We start from the raw sequence: 27,575 nt of genomic DNA, 5'->3' as shown, positions 1-27,575 counted from the left end.
GATGAGGTTTGGGGGTGTTGGTGGGGTGGGAGTGTAGAGATGACCTGTCTTTGGTGCAAAAAGGTAATTTACTAAAGCATGGGGACAGGAGCCTGGGCAGAAAGAGCTGCACTGGGTTTGTGAAGAGTGACTGCTTATATACTGTGGATTTGGGGGAGATAAAGTCAAGAGGAAATTTCTTTTTTTTTTTTTTTTCAATATATGAAATTTATTGTCAAATTGGTTTCCATACAACACCCAGTGCTCATCCCAAAAGGTGCCCTCTTCAATCAATACCCATCACCCACCCTCCCCTCCCTCCCACCCCCCAAGAGGAAATTTCTTGAAAGGATTTCCATATGCTAAAGAGGATTTAACAGATTACTGGAGGCCTAGCTAATAAGGTTGTTTTTCCCTCTAGCAAAGCATTATAATTAAGATAGTAGAGAGTTCTTGGAGATGAGGCCATTGATAGATATGTGTAAACTGATGGAACTTCTGTCAGTTTAACCAATTGTTTTCTGTCCTTTCCCTTGTTCTTGGGCAGCCAGGAGTACCTGAGGAATATCACACATATCCCATTTTTACTGAGGGAGGGGAGTGGTTTGTGGGGTGTCAGCTTGCCTTATGCTCCCTCATCACATCACTGCAAAATATTTTGTTGGACAGCATGGCTGAGGGCTTTTATAAGTTTTGGGAAATTTTTAGCCCATACCATTTCAAATAGTTCTTCTGCCTTGTCATCTTCTCTCCTTCTGGAACTGTAGTTATACGTGTATTAGATTTTCTTACTGTGTGCCTTATATTTCTTATGCCTTTTTCTGTATTTCATCTTTTTATTCCTAATGTACATTTTAAAAGGTATATTTTTCTGGGGTGCCTGGGTGGCTTAGTTAGTTGAGCATCCGACTTCGGCTCAGGTCATGATCTCACGGTTTGTGGGTTCGAGCCCTGCGTCGGGCTGTGTGCTGACAGCTTGGAGCCTGAAGCCTGTTTCAGATTCTGTGTTTCCCTCTCTCTCTGCTCCTCCCCCACTTTCACTCTGTGTCTCTCTCTCTCAAGAATAAGCATTAAAAAAAAAAAAAAAAGGTATATTTTTCTGAGATACCTTCTATCTCATTAATTCTCTCTTAAGCTATGTTTAATATGTGTCAGACTCATCTGCTGAGTTCTTAACTTAGGTCCTTTTACTGTTCTAGAAATCAGTTTGGTTCTCTTTTTAGTTTCAGGTTCTCTGTCAAAGTTCTCAGTCTTACTTTTCAGTGTAATTATTTGGAAGTCGGTGTCTGGTAACTTTATTATCTAGATCCCTTTGAGCCTTGTTCCATGTTTTATTTGCTTTTCAGTCATGTGTTATTTTCTTGGGTTTCTTTTTTGTTGTTTTATTTTTTAATTGCATTCGGGACATTTTTAATGAAAAACCATAGAGATAATTTGGGGCCTAGAATAATGGCAGTCTTCTATGACAGGATTTACATTAATTTTGGCAGAAATACAGGGGCACTGTAAAATCTCAGATTCTCTTGATCTACTTTTAAGGATTGAGATTAGAAGCTCGGCTTTAATCCTATTCACTTTTGCTCCAAGATTGGGATCCCAGTGCAGTGTTTGGGGGAGGCTCTGGATTTCACCTTTTTTTTTTTTTTTTTTGCCTGGCTGGCCCAGTGATATTGCCAAAGTTTTGCTTAGCATCTCAGCCTCTAAGTCACTAGTTCTAGAATCAGCAGATGCTTCTACAGATAGGGGAAGCTTGGTATATCAGACTCCACTCTCTGGAGTTTCTTTTCTTGAACTTTGGCCCCATGATTCTTCATTACCTGATATCTCTTAGTAGACTTAAAAAAAAAAAAAAAAAAAGAATTAGTCCAACTTTTCAAGTTTCCTGAGCCAGAAGATTGGTCTCATTTACCTAATCACCATTACTAGAAGTAGAAACTTCTTGTTTGCTCTTATATATTTTTTTAAGTGTATTTATTTTAAGAGAGAGTGTTTGCCATGTGAGTGGGTGAGGGGCAGAGAGAAGGAGAGAAGAGAATCCCAAGCAGGCTCCACACTCCTTGCAGAGCCCAATGCGGGGCTCAACCTGGGGCTGAAACTCACAGACTGTGAGTTCATGCATGACCTGAGTGATAAAGTTGGAAGCTCAATTGACTGAGCTACCCAGGTGCCCCTGCTTTTATTTTTAATATTTCAATTGGCTTGAAAATTTTGGGTGAATTTGAAATTTTTTTCATCCTCTCAGTAGTAATAATGAATGTATAGTTAAGTAAATGATATCTGTGACTACTTTTTCCTTTTACTATGACAGGACAATCTATTGATGAACAAATCCTACCTCTCCAATGCAGCTTTCTCTCTCTCTGTGTCTCTCTCTGTCTCTCTCTCTTTTTAATGTTTATTTATTTTTGAGGGAGAGACAGTGTGAGTGGGGGAGGTTAGAGAGAGACACACAGAATCTGAAGCACGCTCTAGGCTCTGAGCTGCCAGCACACAGCCAGACTCAGGGCTCGAGCCCATGAACCCTAAGATTATGACCTAAGCTGAAGTTGGGCACTTAACTGACGAGCCATCCAGGCGCGCCCCCCTCCCCGCCCCGCATCATTGTTTTTAAAGTACATGAACAGCAATTTGGGAAGATGAAGTACATATAATATGACTAAAAAAGACACAGGATTGATTTTATGCATCATATAGAATTATTCGTGTGAGCACAGTCTTCTTTTAGGCCCAGTGACTTACAATACTGCTGATTGTATAAGTGATCCATAGTATGGATGAATTTTTAAATGTCTAAAAGGTCAGTGAAACCAGTTTTTCCTCATCCTTTGTACTTGTTTGTATATTGAACTGGGCTTTATTTTGTACCTATTCTTCCTTCCTGCTACCCCATACTTTTTGCTAATGATAATGGAACCATTGCCCATAAAATAGGTAACTGGGCCTTAGTGTTTATTGTCAGGTGACTAGATAAGTGAGACCTGCAGGAAGAAACTCACTGTTGTCGCTAAAACACGCCAAATTCAGTGTCTTCAAAAAGGAACTCGTGATCTGTTTCCCCAAACCAGTTCCGTTTATAGTTACTTACTGTTACTGCCAGTTATCCATGTGTAAACCAGAAACATTCCCCTTTCCCTTACTTTTCACATTCAGTCTACTACCAAGTCCTGTTTTTTTTTCATCTCCCGGGTACCTTTCTGATCTTCTGTGACACTGGTTCAGTCTAGTGCCTCTTACGTGGATCACTATAGTGGACTCCTAACTGGTGTCCATGAATCCACCCTGGAATCTCTAATTAGGAAGAAACATAGAAACTGTAATACTTTCCAAGTGACAGTATTTAATATTCTACCTGACTAAAGTAATTTTTTTATTATGTTGATTTTATTATTGAGTTATGTGAAACTGTAGTTCTTTGGCTTTCTAAATAAGGTGTCTTCATGTTACTATCTGTTATATGCCAGGAGGAGTATTGCATTTGTCTTCATGCCAGTAGGTTACATGGTTGTTTTCATTTTATGAATGAGGAAACTGAGGCTGAGAACTACTAAAGCAGTAGAGCTGAAATACCGATTTGGTTGTCTTTTAGACCAGGTTTCTTAAGTTTGAAATTTTGGGGATGCCTGAGAATATCCATTTATTCATTCAAGAAATATTTATTGAGAGTCTCTACGTGGTAGGGCATTCTTTTAGGCACCTTGATATTTTAGTAAACAAACTCCCCCAAGTTCCTATTTTTTTGGAACTTATCTTCTAGTAAGAGGAGATATGCCAGCTCGTTGATAAAGCTGCAGACTCAGAATGACTGTTTGCCAGGGAGTTTCAGAACTACAGTGTTTCCCTGTCTTGACAGGGGAAGGGAGATTTGTGAAATTTAACTTTACTTGGGGTTCTCCATAACTTCAAATGGCGGGGTAGTCTCTAGTTTTTACTTAGGGCTATGAACATGGTGTCAGCCTGTTTTAGAGTGGTCAAGTAGGCTGAAGGGGCTTCACATACTATGTCAGGTGTCCCCAAGGCCACTTCTATTTCAGAGATTAGTTAGAAAGGCTAGTGGGCTCAGCATATAGTTGTACTCATCTTTGATGTGCATTATAACATAGTGAAGATACATAGCTGGATCTTAAGGGAAAATACATAGGCAGGAGTAGAGGAATCCATATGGAGGCTTCCTTAAGTTCTCTCCCTCACTAGAGGGGGCACGCAGAGTACACACTCTTCCCCCATGAGAGTGCAGCAACAAGTGTGCAGTGTGCCTATCTGGGGAAGTTCACTAGAGACTCCGCTTTCAAGGTTTTTATTGGGGATACCTAATTCCTACCCTATACCAACCACATTGTTTCCACGACCAGTTCAGACACTGGTCAGGCACATAATTCCTATCAATTATGGAAAGTGGGGATTTCTTTGCAGCAGGCCTTTCTAAAGATCGCGTCCTTACGCTTGGTTAACTCATTTCTGCAGTTACCTTTTGACTCTGGATGGAGATTGCTGAGGTGGATCTGGGAGAGATAAATGAATACTTACATAGTAGTTTTCCTACTATGCCTTGGGAGTCATTGTTTTAAGGAAATCTAATCCAAACAAAGCATTTTAGGTAGAAGGATGTTTGTTGCACCACTGTTTTCAATAGCAAGAAATTAGAAAACGCTTGAATCACCAGTGGTAGAGAAATAATTAAATATATTACTGTACATCCATTTAATGGAATGTTAGGTAGTCATGAAATAATGTTCATGAAAACATGTCATAATGTGGAAAATTGCTTTTGTAAGAACAGCAGATATAAAATAGTAATTAGTGTAGAATCTTGACAGTGATGGCTACCAGATTCTGCTTTTAGTTCTGAAATTTGTGAAGAGAAGATAAATTCCTTCATAGGAATGTAGGAAAATATAAAAAATTGTTAATTTTTTGTTATGGAAACATCTTTTAATTTATCGAAGTAGGATGAATATTGCAATGAACCTTAACATACCCATCACACAGTTTGACAATCATCAGTTTTAATACAAAAGTTTAAGTTGCTTGTAGGAAATTTAAATAAATTTCATTAAAACATGTATACTGCATAGGGTAGTAGCATTAATATGCAGTAAATTAAATACATAAATTTATAATTTATCTGAAGCTTTTTTATGGCAAAGAACTGCACTGCCATTTTCATTATTAATGTTATTAATTGGGTTTATTTGGGGGAAAGATTTTTCAAAAACAAAATAGTTTTTTGGTGGTCGGGGGTGGGGGTTGGGGTAACTGTGATTTTTCTAGGTATATGACTATAGATAAGGAAAATCAAACCCAAACTGAGAATTGAATGGGTGGAGGCTATAGAAGTGTCTCATTTAGCAGCACTTCAAAAATGATAATTTTATTATGTCATTACTTTTAGGGTCTTTTGCAAATGGTTGATATTATGAACGTGGAAACATTTTTGAATGCCAGGGGCTACTATGAAGTATAATGTTAGTTGTTGGATAAAAAGTATATAGAAAAAAGACTGGGAGAAAATAAACATGAATGGTGTTGACTTTGGTTATCTTTGGGTAGTAGGATTATGGGTGGGAATTTTAGGCTCCAATTTTTTTACATTTTTGTGTTTTTCTTTATTGTGGGCAATTTGGGGTTCGTGACCAGTGGTAAAAAGGGAAAGGAGTGAAATTGCTTCTTGTCCTTATTTTATAAAGATAATGTCCTTTTTTTCATAAGGCAGATAGCTTGATATTGGGAAATGTTAAGTCAGAAAATTGGTATAATAGAAAGAAAACTTGGTATAAGTCAGAGGTTTTAAATGTATAGATTTGCTGGAACATTATGGTGTAAAATTTGAGGGCCAAAGCTTCAGATAAATTATAAACATTTTTATTTAATTTCATTGCATATTAATGCTACCTTTTAAGCCTTATACTTAATAAGGCTTTGCATGTATCACTGTTTTGGCAGCTTTGAGATAATACACAAGTAAAAGATGTATGAGAATGATGTGACCCATAGTTTCTTTGAATCACTGAAAACTGAAAAATGGCAGTCATAATCATTTGTAAAGATACGAGGGGATTGATTATACTTTAGGCCATTCAGGTCATCGAGTACATAGGTTGAACCGTATGAACCCATTTTGTAGATTAAAAATGTTTTGATATAGCTGCATATGGTTCAGTCTGTCAAAAATTATAATTTCTCATCCTTTGTTAAAACTGATTTTCTTAGTTTACATATTTATCTGGAATTGCAGGTTGGTGTTTCTATTAAGGTTGCAGGTAATAGGAAATATTACTAAAATTTAAAAATTTTGTTTGTTGGGTGGTTTGGTCTTTGGAAATGTGTCTTTCTAGAGGAACGTTATGATTTTAATGGGTTTATACACACATTTATGTATCTGGCATCTAAACTGTTGGCATACTCTGGAGTTGTATAACAATTTAGAGTTAGGAATGGTGGCTAAGTGTGTTTTTATTTTCATTGAGCAGGATAATTTATGTTAAACATGTCTGTGTGGGCATTGAGAGCAGGTAGGGTTCCTAGGCAGAGTGGTTTGTTTTGTTGGGAATCTTTTGGGTTTATTAATTTAAAGACTTTAGTATTTTTTTTCTTTATTTGAAAACTTAGGCTAGAGAAATTGAAAGTGAGTAAATTAGGATACTCCACTGTTTGTTAATATTCTTTTGTTGCTTTCTCTTCTCACATGACTTAACTTGGTGTGTGGTTTTGGGCAAGTTGCTTACTTTTCTAGCACTCAGTTATAGTTAAGTAAAAATTGTGGAGGCTGTATATTCCAGGAACCTGCTACAAGGCTTACAAGTATCATCTCATTTAATTTGCATAAGAATCCTGTGAAGTAGGCTCTGTTATTACCAGGATTTTAGGACAGAGCTGGGATTTGAACTCAGTCTGATTAAACCCATGTTCTTAACCCTAAAGCTGTATTGCTACAATAAGTTTCCACAGAAATCCATTTTAGGAGTCTTGTTGAGGATATGATAGAGATGATGTTGGTAAAATAATACTTATGTTGAAATCACTGTGTAAACATTAAGATATTTTATCCTTATTTATTATAATACATTGTTTTAAGAAGTGTTTTAATGGGTAGGTAGTGCTCAACTTGGACTTCTTATGTAGAGTGAATGCAACTTCCTTCCTTGTCAGAGATTTATTTCCCTGATGCATATGGACCGTATGAAGTAACTTTCGGTAGCCCTTCTTTCACTCTGCCTTGTTGGGATAGAACAGACCAAAAAGGAGTAGTGTGGGGCAGTAAATCATCACTGTCCTTTTGAAGGTATATCAAAATGGTTACCTCTGAGGAGTGGGATTTTGGGAGACAGGGAGTATTGGGCCTTTCAATTTTAGTTTTCTGTATCATTTCATCCAGCATGTATTACATTAATAATGGGAAAAGGCATGAAACTAAAAAAGATTCTTAAGTAATTAGTACTTAGGTTGGGGATAGGATACCAGTTTACTTTGTGGTAGTAAGAAGAAAGTGAACTAGGTCAAGTCTCAGCCAAATGCCTATTTTGGAGATTTCTCAGAAAACATTCCTTTTTACATGAGCAAGCACATGCGTTCTCTCTGTCTGTTTCTCTCCCCCCCTTCCTTTCCTTTCCATCTCTCTGTCTCTCTCTCACACACACACACACACACACACACACACACACACACACACCACACACCACACACACCATACTCTTACTGCTCTTTTGGGATAAGGGTGCTTAGCTGAGTGGGTTTAAGTTCTAACAAAAGGTAATATGACTTATCTCTCAGCGTCTCAATGTTATCTTTAAAATGAGAACTATATGTTAAAATAGAGAAATAGCCTAATATAAAAATACATTTATGTGTCTGTGTATATCTACACACATTTATATGTGTGTATATGCATGTGTGTACATGAGAGAGATTGGTTTTAAAAACAGCAAGTAATTATAAACATGAAGGTAGAAGAATAGGAGTTATATTACTTTGACATTAACAGAAGAAATTTAGGCACTGAAGTACATGTCATTTTACATACCAGAAATTCTAACCTCAGGGAGAAAGCTAGAAGGGAGTGTGTGTGTGTGTGTGTGTGTGTGTGTGTGTGTGTAAATTAGGTCAATCTTCAGTAAGCAGTTGTATTGTAGCATACATATATGCTCACACTTTATTGAATACTTACTAAGTGACAGATTTAGTTTAAAACTCTGCATATACACTTGTTTTACTCTAACAACTAACAGTTACATTTATTATCCATTTTACATATAAAAACAGTTAAAACATGGTTAAGGAACTTGGCCATATTTATACAACCTGTCTGTGTTCATTTTGTTGGGAAAAAAGCTGTCAGACATTATTTTTTAAAAATCTTTATTGATTTATTTTGAGAGAGTGCGCGTGCGTACACATGCCAGTGGGGGAGGAGCAGAGAGAGAAGGAGAGAGAGAATCCAAAGCAGCCTCTGCGCTATCAGAGTAGAGAGGCTTGAAGCCACAAAACATGAGATCATGACCTGAGCCGAAATCGAGAGTCAGATGCTTAACCGACTGAGCTACCCAGGCTCCCTGTTTTTTTAATTTGTAAGAGTAAAATTGAAATTAAATTATTACTCGTTTTCTAAGGTCGTGATAGGATAGAGAAGCAAAAACTAGAACTCTCTGCTTTACCCCTGATGTAATCTATATTTCCTTTTCTGAATAATTTGGTCTCAGTATGTCTGAATTCTTTGCTGTAAGGGTTACAACAAAACTGTTTAAAATGACTAAGTATCTTAAAGATAAGCTGAGGTATTAATCTGACTTGGAGTGTGATTCTAGATCAGACTTGTCTTCTCTTTAACCACAGGCTTGTATAACTAAATGTGTGCTCTAGATTGAGGAACTTGACTTTCTATGCTTACTCTTTAAGTCATTCTACATGAAATATTTGGTGTGAGTATATTTATGTATATGTGTACAGTACATATGTATTTGTGTAGGTAGATGGATAAATGTATATGGCTCAGAAATAGTTTCATGAAACAGAATAAAATACAAAAACAGACCCATGGTTATGTGAGAATATGATAGATGACCAGAAAAATATTTCAAATCACTGGGAGAGGTTGCATTTGTAAGAAGTTGTATAACATTTTCTTTTGGAAAAAATTCTAGTGATAGACAATTAAACTCTAAATGGATTAAAATTTCAAATGCTAATATTTAAAATCATTAGAAAAAATGTGGGAGATGTTTTTATTAGATTCATGGGGGGAAAAGGTTATGAAGGAAATTGGGCTACTTTTATGATAGCTATTTAACATGTTGATTTAACTACCAAAAAATTAGGATATTTAGTTTTATTTATTTGTTTATTTGATTTTTTTAAATGTTTATTTGTTTTTGAGAGGGAGAGAGAGACAGAGCGTGAGTGTGGGGGACAGGAGGGAGCAGAGAGAGAGGGGGACACCGAATCTGAAGCAGTCTCTAGGCTCTGAGCTGTCAGCACAGAGCCCGACATGGAGCTCAAACTCACAAACCACGAGATCATGACCTGAGCCAAAGTCAGTCGCTTAACCAGTGGAGCCATGCAGGTGCCCCAGGATATTTGGTTTTAAATTGGAAATCAAGCCATGGAATAAATGTTGAAATGCGATATACTCAACAAAAATTATAGGTATGTTCACTAAATATGTGATAGAAAATACTGTATATGAAAATAGATATATTCTATCAACCATGTTAAAATGGTATTTAGGGGCACCTGGGTGGTTGGTAAGAGTCCGACTTTTGATTTAGGCTCAGTCACGATCTCAGTGTTCCTGAGTGAGAGCCTTGCATCGGGCTCTACGTTGACAGTGTGGAGCCTGCTTGGGATGCTGTCTCCCCTTCTTTATTCCTCCCCTGCACATACATGTACGCACGCTTGCACTCTCTCAGAAAGAAAGAAAGAAATATTAAAAAATAAAATGGATGTTTAAAGACAAGAGTTGGAGGTAATTCTGGAGTGTTGAACAGTGTAGATTTCTTAAATTCTTTTTGTGTCCTAAATTTTCAAATGCATTAAAAAACTAATGAAAAGGAATGATTTAAATGGAATATTTTATCTTGTGAAAATAATTTCTAACTTTATCATAGTGTTTCTGTTTTTAATCAGAGTTCTTTGCCTTATCAGGCATAATGTGAAAAGTATTAATAGAACAAAGACCTTAACTGTTCTGTATAAATCAGCTTATCAGATGAAATATAAAAAGTAACAATTAAAATCTGGAATGAATTAAAATATTTTCAGACTTCAGGAAGTTTTAAATTTAAAAATGTGAGGCAATGGCTTAGTAGCAGCTGAATCTATTAGGAAGGTCTAAGTGAACAAACTCATTTCCTTTACTTTTTAGTAACTGGTATTAACCTTTTGAAAACATGCTTTCTAGATACCGTGATTTTGTTTTGACTATCTGCCAAGGAAGATGAAGTCTTAAGGTAATTAAAAATGATACAATGAAAGGTAGATTCCTTGTTATAAAAAAGGTGATAGAATTATAAAGTAATGCTGACTAACCAGAACTAATACTGTGTCCAAATACATCCTTTTTTTTAGACTGGTCACCTTTGGAGACTATAGTTTTATAAAAAGTAAAATTTATTGAGTGAGTGAGTGTGTGTGTGTGTGTGTGTGTGTGTGTGAGAGAGAGAGAGAGAGAGAGAGAGAGAGGGAGAGAGAAATGTTTATTAGAAGGGGCCATGACAAACTGTGTAAAATTGTGGCTTTCATTTATGTTTCCCTAAAATTTTTCTTTATAGAATGGGATGTGATTTCTAATTCAGGTAGTGATATCTTGTTATGTTTTTTATGTGAAATTTTGGGCTTATAATAAATTTTATTGAGTAGTAAGAATAGTAGCATAATTATGAGTCATGTGGTTCTATTTAGAGACAGGTATTCTTTAAGGATGGTATGGTCTTTATAGTGGCTTTTGTTTCTTTTTCAAAAGTATAAACATTTATCATATAATAAAGAATTTAATGGATTATAGTGAAATTACATATTCTTCAGAAAATCGCACCTCTTGTAATTAGGACCAAATTTTTGGATAAGTGTCAGAAGTGATAGTTTGAGTCCATAAAAGATTAAAATCTTTGAAATGTACTTGCTATAACAAGTCTGCAAACTGCCTATTTTTGCATGGTTAAAAAAATTGAAAGAATAATACTTTGTGACATGTGAAATTCAAATTTTAGTGTCCATAAATAAAGTTTTATTGGAACACAGCTGTTTTTGCATTTTAATGGCAGAGCTGAGTAGTTGTGACAGAGACCCTGTATGGCATTCTCAGCACTTCATACAGCTCTTGGTGCACTACAAATTTCAGTGCTGCAGTTATAACTTGATGGTGTTTGAGTGCCATGTGTATTGCCAGCCTGCGATATTTCTTTTATTTTTTTTATACCAGTGCATATCTATCATGTCAAAACAAGAAAAGAAAGAAAAATGGACTATGAGTGGCATACTTTTAAGGCACAGTGGAGTGTGTAATATTTTGTTGAATCAGAGCAAAACATTTTTTTTTTATTATGCAGTGACACTGTAGCTGTTAGAGAAGAATATATGTTGACATTATTAGACTAAGCATACACCATACTTCTCAACTCTCAATTTTCTCTCTTTATTTCTATATTTCTTTTTTTTCAACCCTCAATTTTCTTAAAGTAACAGTCAATTTAAAATGGAATATCTTATCACAGCATAATTTCTTCATAAAAATAAAAATTGAAAATGAGACTGCCACCAAAATAAGTTTCCAAGTGGTTCATTTGTTAGCCAAGCAAGGAAAGCCATTTACTGATGGTGAGTTAATTAAATTGTGTTTGATTGTAGCAAAGAAATGTGTCGGGGGGGGGGGGGGGGGCGGGAGGCGGCGGAAGGCGGCGGACAAAAACTTGTTTTAGACCATAGATTTTTTTGGGCAAGAACACTTGATTTAAGAATTGACGACATTTGAAGTAACATTAATAGTGTATTAAAAAAACAAGGCAAGTGGGGCGCCTGGGTGGCTCATTTGGTTAAGTGTCCGACTTTAGCTCAGGTCATGATCTCATGGTTTGTGGGTTCAAGCCCTGCATCAGGCTCTGTGCTGACAGCTCAGAACCTGGAGCCTGCTTCAGATTCTGTGTCTTTTTCCTGCTCATGCTCTGTCTCTCTCTCTCTCTCTCAAAAATAAACATTAAAAAAAAACCAACAACAACAAGGCAAGTAATTTATAATGGTTTTCCTTGGCTCTTAATGAGTGAACAGATGTTATTGAGACTATTCAGTTGTTTATTCAAGGTGTCAATGCCAGATTTGAAGTGACAGAATAGTTAACCTCTGTGAATAGTCTGTGGAGAGCAACTACAGACGAGAATATTTTGAAGTTGAGAAAATACTTTAGTACGATCTGAAGTGGAATCTGCTAAGATGTGCTACAACTGATGGTGGTAAAAATATGTGTGGAACAGAAAAAGGCTTAGTTGGACAACTTTACAAGGCTTGTACAAATGTGAGAGGTTCAAAGCTATGGTTATTTGTTGTGTTATTTATCAGTAGGTACTTTGCAGAAAATAATTTGAATTCATTCTGTGTTCTTGAATCAGTTTGTCAGTGGTGAACTTCATTTGCTCTCATGGATTTAACTAGCATCAGCTGCCTGAATTTTTGTTAGACATAGAGAAGCTGAATATCTTGACTGGCTTATTAGCAGTGGTAAATTTTTTTGCAATTTTTTGAGTTTAGGACTGAGATTGAAATTTTTCTGAATGAAGCAGATGGCCTTTAACCACTAGTCAAATACTGATTGGCTTTGAAATTAGCTTTTTCTGGAGATTTGGAAATATTTTTAAATAAATCAGACCTAAAATTATGAGGCAAAATAGTGCTTTCATGTGAAATTTAGCTGCAGTGAAGTCATTTCAGTGGGAACTGATGTTTGAAATCACAAGTAACATCAAGCTGCTTTATACATTTCTTATACTGTCAAAGTGAGATCTTCATTCCCATATGAATTTGCATTAATATATTTTTCATCATAAAATACAGCTCCAGCAGCATTTTTCAGACATTGATGCAAGTGCAAAGAAAGTTTCCATATCTCAAAATCCACTTAATTGTGCATTTGAGGAACTTCTACCTAACCTTCAATTGGAAATGATTAATCTGTAGTGTAATAACACATTGAAAGGTAAATATCAAAGGAAGAATCCAAGAGACTTCTGTAGCTGCCTTCAAAGTAATGAATATACTCAATTAAAATCATATGCTTGTGGGTTGATTTCAGTATTTAGCAGTACCTATGCGTCAAAACAACAACAACAACAACAACAACAACAACAAAACAGTTCAAAGATAAACACAAAACCTGATCAACATTATCAGTTGAGTATTTGCAATAAATTTTGATGATTGGAAACTCAAATTAAGTAAAATGTTACCACTTCCCAATTCCATTATTTTTCATTAACTGACTTCTATTTTATAACATTAAAAAGTATTATACTGTTATTATTATATCCTGAATTTATCAGTAAAAAGTTTGTAGTAAGTTTTTCTCTCTCATGTAAGTATCTACATGATATTGCCTATTGGCCTGCAAAGACTGAAATACTTACGATTGGGCCCTTTTCAGAAAAGTTTGAGAACCCAGATTCTAAAGTAGTGCTTCTCAAACATGAGTGCACATAATAATTACCTCAGGGTCTTGTTAAAATGCAGATTCTGATTTGGTAGGTTTGGTATGGGACCTAAGATATTGCATTTCTTATAAGCATCTGAGGTGAGAATAGATGCTACTGGTCATTGACTGCATTTTGGGAAGCAAGGCTTTAGTATTCAAGGTTACATTTTTATTTAGATGAGTACACTAATATTTGTTATGCATCTATTATTTGTTATGAATTATACCAAGGGTTCTTGCATATATTGCTATTAAAATGTCATAAAAACTTGTTAGAAGGTGTTAAGGACTATAATGAGGTTGGGACCCCTAGTAAGGAGTTTTGGTTAGAAATTAGTTGTTTGTTTGTTTGCTTTTCCTTGAGTGTATAGCTTCCTGTAGGACCTCATGGGGAAGTGTTGAGGTCTAGAGGAAGCTATATATCTAAGAAACAAAAACAGTCGGAAACAAAATACATTATTAGTTGGTCAGGGTCAAAGCAGGGACTTAGGTTCTCATCTTCCTTGCTAAATTTCAGTGGGCCATCAACCCATTACTAAGCCAAAGAGTAGAAATAGTATATAGCACATAAATGTTTTGCAAATATTTTCTTCCTGTCTCTTGCTTGCCTTTTAATTTTTATGTTAAAATTTGAAGTCCTTTTTATTTATTTTTAAAAAATTATTTGTAAGAATTGTGATAAGATGTACATAATGTAATATTTACCATTTTAACCATTTTTTAGGTGTACAGCTCAGTGCCATTAAGTACATTCACATTGTTGTACTATCATCACCAACATCCATCTCCAGAACTTTTCTGTCTTCCCTAGTTGAAACTCTGTATCCATTGATCACTTAACTCCTCATTCCACCATGGCCCTCTCCCTCTGGCAACCACCATCTACTTTCTGTGTCTGTGAATTTTACTATTTAGGAACTTCATATAAATGGAATTACATAGTATTTGTCCTTTTGTGTTTGGCTTATTTCACTTAGCATAATGTCTTCAAAGTTTATCTGTGTTGTGACCTCTGTCAAAGTTTTCTTCATTTTTAATGCTGAAGAATCCATTCTTTGCATATACTACATTTTGTTTATCCATTCATTCATCAGTGGACATGTAGGTTGCATCTACTTTTTGGCTGTTGTGAATAATGCTGCTATGAACATTGATGTACAAAGATCTATTCCAGTTCTTGCTTTCACTTTTGTTGGGTATATATATACTCAGAAGTGGATTTTCTGGATCATATGGTAATTCTATGTTTTAATTTTTTAAGGAACTGCTATATGGTTTTCCATAGTGGCCGTACCAGTTTATATTCCCACTAGCCATGCACAAGGGTTCAAATTTCTCCATATCCTTTGTAATGCTTGCTATTTTCTGTTTTATGGTAATAAGCATCCTAATGCATGTGAAGTGATACTTCATTGTGGTTTTGATTTGCCTTTCCCTAATGATTGATATTGAACCTCTTTTCATGTACTTTCTGGCCAGTTGTATTTCTTTGAAGAAATGTTTATTCATATCCTCTGCCCATTTTTAAAATTGGGTTGTTTGTTTTTTGTTGTTGGGCTGTTTGTTTTTTGTTGAGTTGTAGGATTTATTTCTGGATATTAGTCCTTTATGAGGTATATGATTTGCAGATAATTTTCTCCCATTCTGTTGGTTGTTTTTTGGCTTTTTTGATAGTGTCCTTTGATACACAAAAGTTTTTAATTTTGATGAATTACAACTTACCTATTTTTTCTTTTGTTACCTGTGCTTTTGGTTTCGTATCTGAGAAATCACTGACAAATCCAAGATCATGGTGCTTTCCCCTGTTTTCTTCTAAGAATCTATAGTTTTAGGTCTGTATATGCAAATGTGAGATCCCTTGGATATCAAGAAGGAATAGGATGAAAAGCAAAAATTGAAGGCTTTAGCTTTTTAAACATAGTTACTTTTTGAGTTGAAAGAAAGAAGAGTGGGCAGGAAAGATATATTTAGGTACAGAGATGCAAGTAAGCATGGTAGGATAGTCGTTATCCATCTAGTCTTATGTCCAGATAAAGATGAGAGGTAAGGAAAGGAATTTTAAAAGATAAGATCTTTAGGAATAATTGTTAGCCTTTAAGATAGAGGAATGCCAGAGTATGTGGAAGGGGTCTAGAGTAGTTTGAAAATGTCCACATGTGATTTGGGATTCTGATAGTATTTTCCTTGTTCCTTTTGAGAACCACTCATTTATTGTTAGTTCTAAGGTTTTATCAGTAGAGAATTGACAGACATAAATAAAAGAATTTTACAAGTTTAATTGCACTTTGGTTAGAGTTTGTGATGCTTTAGTCTACATACTAACAATTGAATGAGGATGTTAATTTTTCCCCTTAATTCTCCAGTGATTGTTTAGTAATAGATGTTACTTCAATGATCTTTTTTTAATATATGTATGTTTTTCATGTACTTGATAGAAACTGAAAACTATCCAATGTCCAAAAAATCTTTGCGATGTGACAGTCAAAAGAATTCTTCCCAGTTGAAAATGTAGTCAGATATAAGGTATATATAAACAAAATAATTACTAATGTTACTTAGTGTCAAAATTCTGTATAAGCTAAGAATAGGGAGATTTTACTAGGAGGGTGGTGTTTACAGACTGTGGACCCATGGTCCATTAATGGCTCATGAAATCAATTTAATAGCTCACAACCAGTGTTTTCTCTTTTCTAATAGACAAATAGAAAATAATCGAGTGCACTGCATGTGGTAAGAAGTATTTGTAGAATTTTTTAAAAAGTATATTTTTTTTTTTCAACGTTTTTTTTTTTTTTTTTTTAATTTATTTTTGGGACAGAGAGAGACAGAGCATGAACGGGGGAGGGGCAGAGAGAGAGGGAGACACAGAATCGGAAACAGGCTCCAGGCTCCGAGCCATCAGCCCAGAGCCTGACGCGGGGCTCGAACTCACGGACCGCGAGATCGTGACCTGGCTGAAGTCGGACGCTTAACCGACTGCGCCACCCAGGCGCCCCAAAAAGTATATTTATTTATTTATTTTGAGAGAGAGAGAGAGAGAGAATATGAATGAATCCCAAGCAGGTGCCACGCTGTCAGTGCAGAGCCTGACGTGGGGCTCGGTCTCACGAACTGTGAGAGCATGACCTGAGCTGAGATTGAGTCAGACACTTAACCAACTGAGCCATGTAGGCACCCCCGGAATTTTTCAATATATGTATGTATATGTCTGTGTACTGATGTGTGGAAAATATATTTCTAACTGTGGATTGCAGTCAAAATTGTTGGAAATCCACTGTAGATTGTTTTGTTAAATGAGTGTGGGACAGGACAAAAATTTTAAAGTCTCTCTCATCTGTTTGTAGAATTGATTCATTAAGTTTATATTGACATCTCAACTAACCATGTCTATGTATTTGTGTTTGTGTGTATATGAAGATATATATGTGTATGTTTTTTTTTGTTTTGTTTTTTTTTCCTAATAGTTGCAATGGATGAGCTTCATAGTCTGGATCCAAGAAGGCAAGAATTATTGGAAGCTAGATTTACAGGAGTTGCAAGTGGGAGCACTGGAAGCACTGGCAGTTGCAGTGTTGGAGCAAAAGTGAGTAAAATTGTAATCTTCATTTGACATTCTTTCCTTGCATTAAATGATCTAAAATATATTTTGTAAAGGATCCCTACATATGTGCTTAAAAGCAAATTATTACTTACTGTAATTTTTATAATGTATAGGGAAAAAGTATTTATAAATCTGATTTTTAATACAGCATAACATGCTTTGGGAGCATTATGTTATATATATATAATATATATGTGTATACATAATATATATGTATATATAATATATATGTGTTAATATATATACGTTAATATATGTTGTTATAGCTTAACAGGTTTCAGGAGTAAAAATGAGTTTAGTAGATTGTAGTTCTTTTCTCCCATTATATAATTTTTATTTTTCCTGTCCTTTATCTCTTCCTTGCCCCTGTCACCCTTGTTCCTATCTGTATATGTTCTTAAATAAGAACATATACAGATAGGAACAATCTGTACAGCAGATAATACAAATAAGTGTATCTGGGGACGCCTGGGTGGCTTAGTTAAGCATCCAACTTCGGCTCAGGTCACGACTGTGAGTTTGAGCCCTGCGTCCGGCTCTGTGCTGACAGCTCAGAGCCTGGAGCCTGCTTCAAATTCTGTGTCTCCCTCTCTCTCTCTGTCCCTTCCCCACTTGTGTGTTCTCTCTCTCTCTCTCTCTCTCTCTCTCTCTCTCTCTCTCAAAAATAAATAAACGTTAAAAAAAAAAATTAAGTGTATCTGTTAGGCCTTCCAGTGATAGACATCAGGATGTCTTCAGCTCCCCATTACCTCACACGGTAGTAACTTTAATGTACTTGTTCTCTTATGGACCTTTCTGATCATTTATTGAGGTTATGTTCCCAGGAGCAGAACTGCTTTGTCATAGGGTATGTATAGGGTTAAGTTGAATAAATAGTATAAGATTGCTATTCAGAGCAGTTGTATACAACTAATCTGCTCTTTCAACAGAATGCATGAGCATTTATATAACCCTACATCTCAGAAACATTTGGCATTATCTGGATTCTTCATTTTTGATAGTGTTTAACAGGTATCTCAATAGTATCTCATTTTTTCACTCATACCACCAGTTATTTTGAACATTTCTTTTATATGCTTGTTGGCTTTTTGGGAGTCTCTTATAAATTGTTCCAATCAGGATTAGTGATTACTTTTTCAAACTGAACTGATTTTCCCATGTTCTTTGTATATTCTACATAGCAATTCCACGTTAGTTGTATACAGTGCAGATAACATTTCCCATTTTGTCATGTCTATCAACTTTGTTCATGGTATCCAGCATTGTACAGGATCATTGTAGACAATTATTTAATTTTGTTATAATCAAACTTACCAATTTTTTTTGCCTTAGAGCCTATAACTGTAAAGTTTTAAATAGCTGTTGGTATACTACAAAAAACAGTCCTCATCATGAACCATCTGGTCAAATAGGTCCTTTTGCTATTTTTACATTTTAAGTTATTTTGCTACTAATTTATAGCAGGAATAAAAGTATGATGAAAAACAACTTTATTAGAAATTTCAATAAGAATTTAAACATACTAAAAAGCTCTTTGTGTCAAGTAAATCTTGGTGCACAAGCAGCACAAGCATCATAAAGGGTGAAGGCTATTGTCATGCATCCTTTGAGCATGAAGTGGTCCACGTTCCTGTAGAAGAATATTAAATGGTGAAATTCTTCAGTTAAATGACTGATGAAACTTCTGTTTCCTTTTTTTCCTTAGAAATGCGTTATCTGATTCATTGATTCTTGAATTTGGGAAAATTCATCTTGGGTAATAACATTCAATGACTGAGATTTTATATGGTCATTGCCATCAGTTTTAGAATCTAGAGGTGTTATTGTTATTTCTTTGTTTTCTGATTTGTCTTATAATTAATTATAAAATGTCTTCTTCTGTCATTTTCTTCTCTTGACCATCTTGGGTGGAAGATGAAAATTTCTTGATTCTCCACTGGAGTCAGTGCAATCTAAAATCAGTCTGCAATGATGTCTCCAGTCTTTCATACGTTCTTGGAAGATGGTGCAGTACTTTGGGCAAGACAAGAAGATAACTGAAAGATGATAATTTATTTCACTATTGTGTCACTCTTTTAGGTCATTAACTCTGTATTGTTTTTCTATTTCTACCGTAAAAAATTACCAGAGTTGCTTAAAACAACAGACATTTATTTTCTTAAAAGTTCTGAAGGTCAGAAGTCTGACATTGGTCTCATAGGGTTAGAATCAAGGTATGTGGAGGACTGGATTCCTTCTGTGGAGGCTCTAGGTGGGGATAATTTTCACTCCCTTTTATAGCTTCTAGAGCCTGCCTAAATTTCTTGGCTGGTGGTCTCCTTCCTCCATCTTCAGAGCCAGCAGTCATACATCTCTCTTACTGTTCTTTGGAAGTCACATCTCCCTCTGATCAGTCTTAAAAGGTTCTTCACTTAAGTATTCGTGTGATTAGAATTGGGCTCATGCCCATCTGGATAGTCTGGCGTAATTTCCCCAATTCAAAGTTCTTACCCTTACATGTACAAAGTCCTTTTTGCCATATAAGGTAACATTCACAGGTTGTAGGGATTAGGGTGTGAGCATCATTGGAGGTTCATTATTCTGCCTATCGTATCATCATTCTTCTATTTTTTTAATGGTTTTTGGTTGTTTCAGCATAGTTGGGAATAATTGATGAACAATGATGAGTAATGATGAAGTAATTCGAGGATGATGTAATAACAAAATATAGGAAAAATTAGATCCATAAGATCACATAATATATTTTAAATTTGTGAAAAGGTCCATTGGATGTTTGGTGATTAATGACCAGATAGAATGCATTTTATTCTATTAAAAATAACTTTTATTTTTATGCTTTGGATGAGCTCTAAAAAAGAATAAAAGTCCCAAAGTACCAATTTTTACAAATAGCTAGAACTACTCAAAAACTCAAACACTGAAATTGGGTCCAGTGGACCATGAGGTATTTTAAGAGTTAAATACATCTTCCCCACCCCTGGGCTACAAAGATAATTCTACAGATTCTTCTGTTAATTTTATAGTTTTACTGTCATATTTGCACTTTAGGCCCTATCTTTTATATAGTATTGATAGGGACCCAGTTTTATTTTTCACCATCTAGTGAACCAGTTTTCTCCACAAGACTTCTTAAATCATCCGTATTTTTCCATTGATTGGTGATGCCACCGTTACCGTGTATGTTAAGTTGCCATGTCTTTAGGTGGATCTGTCTGAGGTTTCTCTTACATTCTAGTGGTCTGTGTTCCTGTCCCAGTATCACATTAAAAAAAAAATACTGTTGTATTTTTGTATGTTTTTTTTATATGGTAAAGCAAGTCTCTTCTTTAATCATCTTTTCTAAGGTTGAGTTAGTTATTTATGGATCTTTATTCCCTCATAAAAAATTTGAGTATCTCTTCACTTGCTTGTTAACATTTGGGAATTTTTATATAATGGTTTATTTGTATTTTTATCCTTAAAAGATTCAAGTAGAATTCTTATTTTGAATACATTGAATTTATAGATTAATTGAGGGAGGAAAGAGAAAGAGTAAAGAGAAAGAGGGAGAGAGAGAATCCTAAGAGGGCTCTGCACTGTCAGCGTGGAGCCCATTGGGGGCCTCGAACTTAGGAATTGTGAGATCGTGACCTGAGCTGAAGTTGGATTGATTAACCAACTGAGCCACCCAGGTGACCTTGGAGGTTTTTGAGTTTTATAGTTTGGTCTTGTATGTAGCAGTCTTGTTGTTGATTTTTTTTTTTTTTTTTTTTTTTTTGGTTGTAACAGTTTGTTGATTCTCTAGGTTTCTCTAACAAATCATATTCTTTCAAAAATCATTTTATTTCTTACACCTCATCTATGTATTTTTTCTTTTTATTGGTCAGGGCCTTCAGAAATGGAAATCCTCTATATTGTTTTGAGTGGTATTTATACCACATAAGCAGCTGTCAAATCTGAAAGGAAGGAAAAGCTTTATTTGTAATTTTCAAAATATTGTAAGCAACCCAAATGTCCTCATCTAAGAAATGGATTAAAAAGTGTGATATATATATTTGTACAATGGAATACTATTTAGCAGTTGATGACGACCTGCAACAACATGGATGAATCTCAAATGGATGCATTATGCTGACTTTTAAAAGAAGCCAGATTCAAAAGGCTACATATTATAATGCTTATTCTACTTTTTTTTTTTTTTTTTTTAAGTAAGCTCTATCCCCAATGTGGGGCTCACACTCACAATCCCAAGATGAAGAGTCACATGCTCCAACTACTGAGCTAGCCAGGTGCCCCACCTTTATTTCCTTTTTAACACAAGGGTTATTAATGTGGGATGTTTTAAGCTATTCTTTTGTTATGGATTTCTAATTTATTGCATTACATTTTGAAAATACAGTTTGTATGACATTAATTCTTGAAGTGCGCCCTGTTTTATAAACACTTCATATCTAATAACTCTTAATTTTATTTATTCAGATCTTAGATATTTCCTTGTATTGTCAGCTTGACCTTTTCCCTGAGTGGTGTATTAAAATCATTAGCTGTATAAGGAATATAGTCAGTGGTATTGTAATAGCATTGTATGGTGACAGATCGCAGCTACACTTGTGGTGACCATAGCATAACATATAGAGTTGTTCAGTCCTATGTTGTACACCTGAAACTGATGTAACATTGTGTGTCAACTGCACTTCAATAAAAAAAAAAGATCATTAGCTGTGATTATTGATTTATGTATTTCAGCTTGCAGTTTATCAGCATTTGCTTAATATATTTTGAGGCTATATTTTTACATGCATACATCTTATTCTGTTCTTTCTATAACTAATTATTTTTTCCTTAATTATTTGTTTTTTTCAAATCTTACTATTTTCGGCCTTCTTTTGGTTCATTTTTGTCTTAGATATATGGGTATATGTTTTTCTATTTTATTTTTACTCGTTTTAATTGTATTTCTTTTGGACCACATGTCTTTTTTTTTTTTTTTTTTTTTTTTTTTTTTAATGTTTGTTTAGTTTTGATAGCAGGGGAGGGGAAGAGAGAGAGGGAGACACGGAATCTGAAACAGGCTCCAGGCTCTGAGCTGTCAGCACAGAGTCCAATGCGGGGCTTGAACTCATGATCCGTGAGATCATGACTTGAGCTGAAGTCAGACACTTAACCATCCAGGCACCCCAACTGCATGTCTTTTTTGATAGAATATTAGTGTTTTTACCTGTTAAATGGTGGGTTTAGTCCATTATATTTATTGTAACTATTGTTATTTTCTGACTTGGCTCTGCTATCTATTGTCCAGTGTCTTCTAATTATACTTTACTTTTATTTCCTTCTATCCCTTGCTTTCCATTGGACAGATGGAGTTTTTCCTGATGTTTCGAGATTACATGTTCTATTTTTAGTATTATGATGATACTCTATACTCATGTGTATATTTATACTAATTATATTGTTTATATTAATTATATTTATACTCAAACTGGTATTTGTGTATTCCTGCAGGATTTCCCACCCAGCCCCTATTTTTTAAATAACTTTTCACTTTGAAAAAATATTATGCCTATAGAAAATTGAAAATACCGTACAAAGAATACTTGCATATTCTTTATCCAGATTTAAGAGATGTAATCATTTTTGTGAAATTTTGCTCGTGTGTACACAAGCCCCTACCATCTTTCTCTAATATCACTGTGGTCTCTTCAGTGAATGTGAACGGACTTTTCTCTGAGGGAGCTGTGCTTCATTTCGGTGGGGAATGGTACTTAGGAACCAAGCTAGGTATGCTTGTTATGTGGTAGTCTTTTGGAAGAATGTCAGCTAATGTAGAAGGAATGTGGAATCAGGAAGTCAACATTCAGTATTCCCTAGCGTAATTATTATTTAAGGCAAGGATTATCAGTGGATGTTAAAATCATTTAGTGAAATGTTTCAGAGACTAGTGTATTTTCAGGGTCTCAAATTTCACCCTATAGATGCGTTATTTATTACAGAAGAGAAAATGGGTATTTAAAATGGAGAGATTTGTTAGTCACCACCATAATCAAGGTCAAATTTTTTATTGGTAGTGACACAGTCTGACATTAATTAGGTGCACTCTGAGGAGATGCAACAAGAGGAACCCCTATAATTTTCATAGTGGAATTTTCTTTCTCCATAGTGGAAAAATTTTATTTGAATTTAGTCATGATAAAATACTCCTGCAACATCCTGCTGGACAACTGGCCTGGACTCTTCAAAGTATTCAGTCCCCTGAAGAATGAAGAGATGTGGAGGAACTGTTCTGTCTAGATTGATTGAAGTGAAAGAGACATAGCCAGATGCAGTCTGTGAATCTGTGAATCCCAATTGGCTCCTGAATTGGGAGAAAAATAGTTATAAAGAATGTTTTTTGAGACAGCTCAGGAAATTTGAGTATGGGTTCTGTGTTAGATGATGAATTAATGTTGGCTTACTGTTCTTTGTGGATAGCCTTCCATTTTTAAAATATCCATTTAAATTTAAAAACAAATATAGATGAAGCTACAGAATGTAAAATACTGTTGATCAATGACTGTTACAATGATTTTATATAAATTGCTGGTGATAATGTGCCTGTGAAATGCAGTATTGTTGGGTAGGCAATTTTAATAGTGGTAAACCAGGAGTTGATAATGTGGAAGTAAAAGCACAAGGATCACAATTCTGATAGTGATGGTGCTCTGGGAGAGGAGGAATGGGAGAAAGGTAAGAAAGTTGTTTAAGAGTATAGAGTAATCATAAATTTGTCTATATTGAGGTATGTTTGCTTAAAAGTAGGAAAGTAATAAGTATAGGCAACAGAGATACTGTAAATAGAACTTTTAAATTACTGTGACAGGGTGTAGAAGGTGGAATAAAAAGAAATAATCCAATAAAAGTGAGGGAGAGAAAAAAGAAACAAAAAATTCTATTTTAAGCTGTTACATAATGTGGAAAGCATAAAGCCAAGTATATATTATCACAACAAATGAGACTCCATCTATAGACTGTTGACAAGAAGCATTTCCCAAAAATGACAAAGATTGGAAATAACTGAAAAGAAGATATTTCAGATAATCATGGAGAACAATTAAATATAAATTTGAGATCAGTTTCTCCCCAACTCGGAGCCTTCCAGAGACTTCCCATCACACTTAAAATAAAATTAAATGTCTTCATCACACTGTAATAAGACCTTCTGATCTGACTTTAGACTAAATACCTTATTTAACTAACAGCCATTCCACTATGCCCACATTGTTATATTTGCCACTTGTCTCAAACATACTTCTCCCATCATCATTCAGATGTTTGCTCAAGTGTCACCTCTTCAAAGAGGCTTTCTCTGTCTGCCCTATGTAAGAAGATAGCTATATCACTCTCCCCCTTTCTCCACCTAATTTCTAATTTTCTATTTCCTTACATACTACTAGATATTTGTTTGTTTATTGTTTGTTTCCTTTCTTGTACAGTGTTAAACTCCATAAGCCTTGGAGTTAAGTCTTTTTTTTTTTTTTCATTGCTATATTTCTAGCATCAGCAATAGTACTAAGCCTATTCTTCAGGAACAAAAGCCTGAATGGTACAAAGATAGATACCTTTAAGGACTAATAATCCATAAGGAAGATATGAAAATTATAAACTTTCACATGTCATACAGTTCTAAAAATACATGGTGAATCTATTAAAGTGTAATTATAGTGAAGGATTTTAATTCTTTTAAATTTTAAATTCTTTGAAATTTTGACTGTTCAGTTATATTTATATATGTACATATATATGTATAGATGCATGTATGTATATATATATATACGTGCGTGTGTGTGTATATACACATATATATAACAGTAGGCTATACAGGATTTGCAGTTTGCACAATATAATCTATATGCTTGATTTGATAGATAATGAACACACATACAATAGTCTTCTTTATTTGAGGATTTTGTAATTGCAAATTCACCTACTTGCTAAAATTTATTTGTAACCTCAAAATCAAAACTCAGATTGCTTTTGCCAATCATTCAAGGACCTGTGCATGTGCAGTGTTGGAAAATTTGAGCTGCCTGAGGCTGAACAAAACAACACTCCGTGTTTCAGCTCTTATACTTTAAACAAGTGTTCTTTTCACAGTTTACTCAGTGCCATGTTTTTCACTTTTTTGTGCTTTTTATTGGTAATTTTGCTGTTTAAAATGGCCCCCAGGGGTAGTATTGCTGAGTTGCTATCTAGTGTTCTAAGCACAAGAAGGCTGTGATATGCCCTAGGGACAAAATACATGTGTTATTATGTAAGCTTTGTTCAAGCATGAGTTATAGTACTGTTAGCTGTGAATTCAGTGTGAATGAATCAACAATATATATTAAATAAGGCATCTTAAAACAGAAACACACTTTTATACAAAACAAGATTATGTATTAATTAACAAAAAATGTGATGAGAAACTTGCAGGACCCTAACTGTGTATTTCCCCAAGTGGCGATGATTCAGCATTCACTTAATTCAGTGTTCACAGCTAATACAAAAATTGACTGTAGAGAGAGAGAACTTTTATTCCATCATGTTCTACTTCTTTTATCTTAGCCCAAGCCTGCTTCACCTGCTTATTTTACTTGTCCCAGATCCTTATGGCATGAGTTTGTGACTCTGTTGTAGGGTTACAAATAGAAGGTAAAGGTAAACGTTATGGACTGACGTAAAAGTTATTGTGTGGTTGTCATGTCAGGAAAAGGAGCTAAATATAAAGATTTATTTTCTTATATAGTGAGGAGTCACACATGGTTTAAAGAACTTAAAAATTGTGTATATTTAAGGGTAAGGTAACCATTTGAAAAATGTAAAATAAAAAATGCGAATATATCAGGAAGAAGGGGAAGCTGTGGTGCCAGTGAACTAAATTCTTCATCATTCATGGCAGAGTCAATAAAGGACTTATTGAAATAGAGGTACATACAGTAGAATACTCTGCCCCTGTTTGAAAGAAAGAAATTAGCAAAAGAAAAAGGGAATGAAGAATTTATTATATGTTGATTAGGAATTTCCCAGTCTCTATTAAGAGAAAAGAAAGAAGTGCAGGATAGTCTGCATAATGTTATTTTTTGTATGAGAAGGAAGGAACCAAGTTTGTATGTTTGATTTGTTAGTGTAGACAGATAACCTCTAGAAAGGTAATAAGAAAGTAAAGTAGCCTGTTTGTATTGCTTATTCAAAAATTGCATTAAAAATAGTTTTTAAAAAAATGGTTGCCTCAATATTGGGACTAGCATGAGAGGGAGAAATTTATGTTTCGGTAATGAAATTTTTTTCCATGTGCCTGTGTTGTTTTTATATTTTAAAAAATACCTCATGAGTGTTTGCCCCACCAAATCTGCTTTGAAGGCTTTGAAAGTCTGAGTGTGTGCTTGCCATGTGTGTATAACTATGTATCTGAGTGTATAAGTGATTATATACTAGGTTTTACCAAGCTTTCTTCCTCCTTCTGTGTTCCTTTCTCCTCAATAATTTGAAACTTTTATAAAATCTTTTTGTATTGAGATATAATTCACATACCATAAAATTGGCCCATTTTAAAGTGTACATTTCAGGGGATTTCAGTATATCACAGTTATGTGGCTATCACCACTCTCTAATTCAAGAATATTTTTATCACCCAAAAAAGAAACCCCCTACACATTAGCAGTAGTTCCCCATTCTGCTCTCCTACCCTACACTTTAGCCCCTGGCAACCATTAGTCTTACCGGTCTCTATGGGTTTGTCTCTTCTGAACATTTCATACAAATGGATTCATACAAATACAGCATTTTGTGTCTACTTTCTGTCTCTATGGACTTGCCTATTCTGAACATTTCTATAAAGGGAAATATACAATATGTACCATTTTGTGTGTGTTTTTTTTCACCCAGCATAATGTTTTCACAGTTCATGAATATTATAGCATATATTAGTACTTAATTCCTTTTTATGACTAAATATTCCATTTATTGATGTATTACGTTTTGTTTATCTGTTCATCAGTTGTTGGATATTTGACTTGTTTCTATTTTTTGATGTGAATAGTCTTTGAATTAACACTGGTACAACTGCTTTGAAAACTCTGGTACAGGTTTTCTTCAGTTTTCTTAGGTGTGTATCAAGGAGTGGAATTAAGTCACTGTGATAGTAGCATGGGAAAAGAAAAATAGACTAATGGAACAGAATGGAGTCCAGCAACAGATCCATTTATATATAGTAACTAGATATATGATAAAGGTAGTTCCACAGTGCAGTGGGGAAAGGGATAGTCTTTTATAATAGATGATGGATCAGTTGAATATACATATGGGGAAAAATGATTCTTGACCCTCAACTCTTAC

General features: G+C 34.9%; 1 protein-coding gene across 6 annotated transcripts in view; it reads left to right on the top strand.

The window, feature by feature from the left end:
- Positions 1-27,575, top strand: part of TLK1 (tousled like kinase 1) — a 142,462-nt gene that overhangs the window by 24,201 nt on the left and 90,686 nt on the right. Inside the window, exons 1-4 of one of the 6 annotated variants that reach the window (XM_042949095.1) lie at positions 8,876-8,891; positions 10,370-10,418; positions 16,081-16,168; positions 17,110-17,228. In XM_042949095.1, coding sequence (XP_042805029.1) covers positions 17,115-17,228 — 114 coding nt within the window. In that variant the 5' untranslated portion in view covers positions 8,876-8,891; positions 10,370-10,418; positions 16,081-16,168; positions 17,110-17,114. Of the gene's footprint in view, positions 1-8,861; positions 8,892-10,369; positions 10,419-13,136; positions 13,154-16,080; positions 16,169-17,109; positions 17,229-27,575 lie in introns of those variants that run through there. The other 5 variants (XM_042949093.1, XM_042949097.1, XM_042949096.1 and 2 more) reach the window with 5 other exon arrangements.

The sequence above is a fragment of the Panthera leo genome, chromosome C1 (assembly GCF_018350215.1).
Source record: "Panthera leo isolate Ple1 chromosome C1, P.leo_Ple1_pat1.1, whole genome shotgun sequence".
Classification (NCBI taxonomy): Eukaryota; Metazoa; Chordata; class Mammalia; order Carnivora; family Felidae; genus Panthera; species Panthera leo.
The sequence above is the reverse complement of the archived record's forward strand: the minus strand, read 5'-3'. Positions and strand labels throughout refer to the sequence as shown.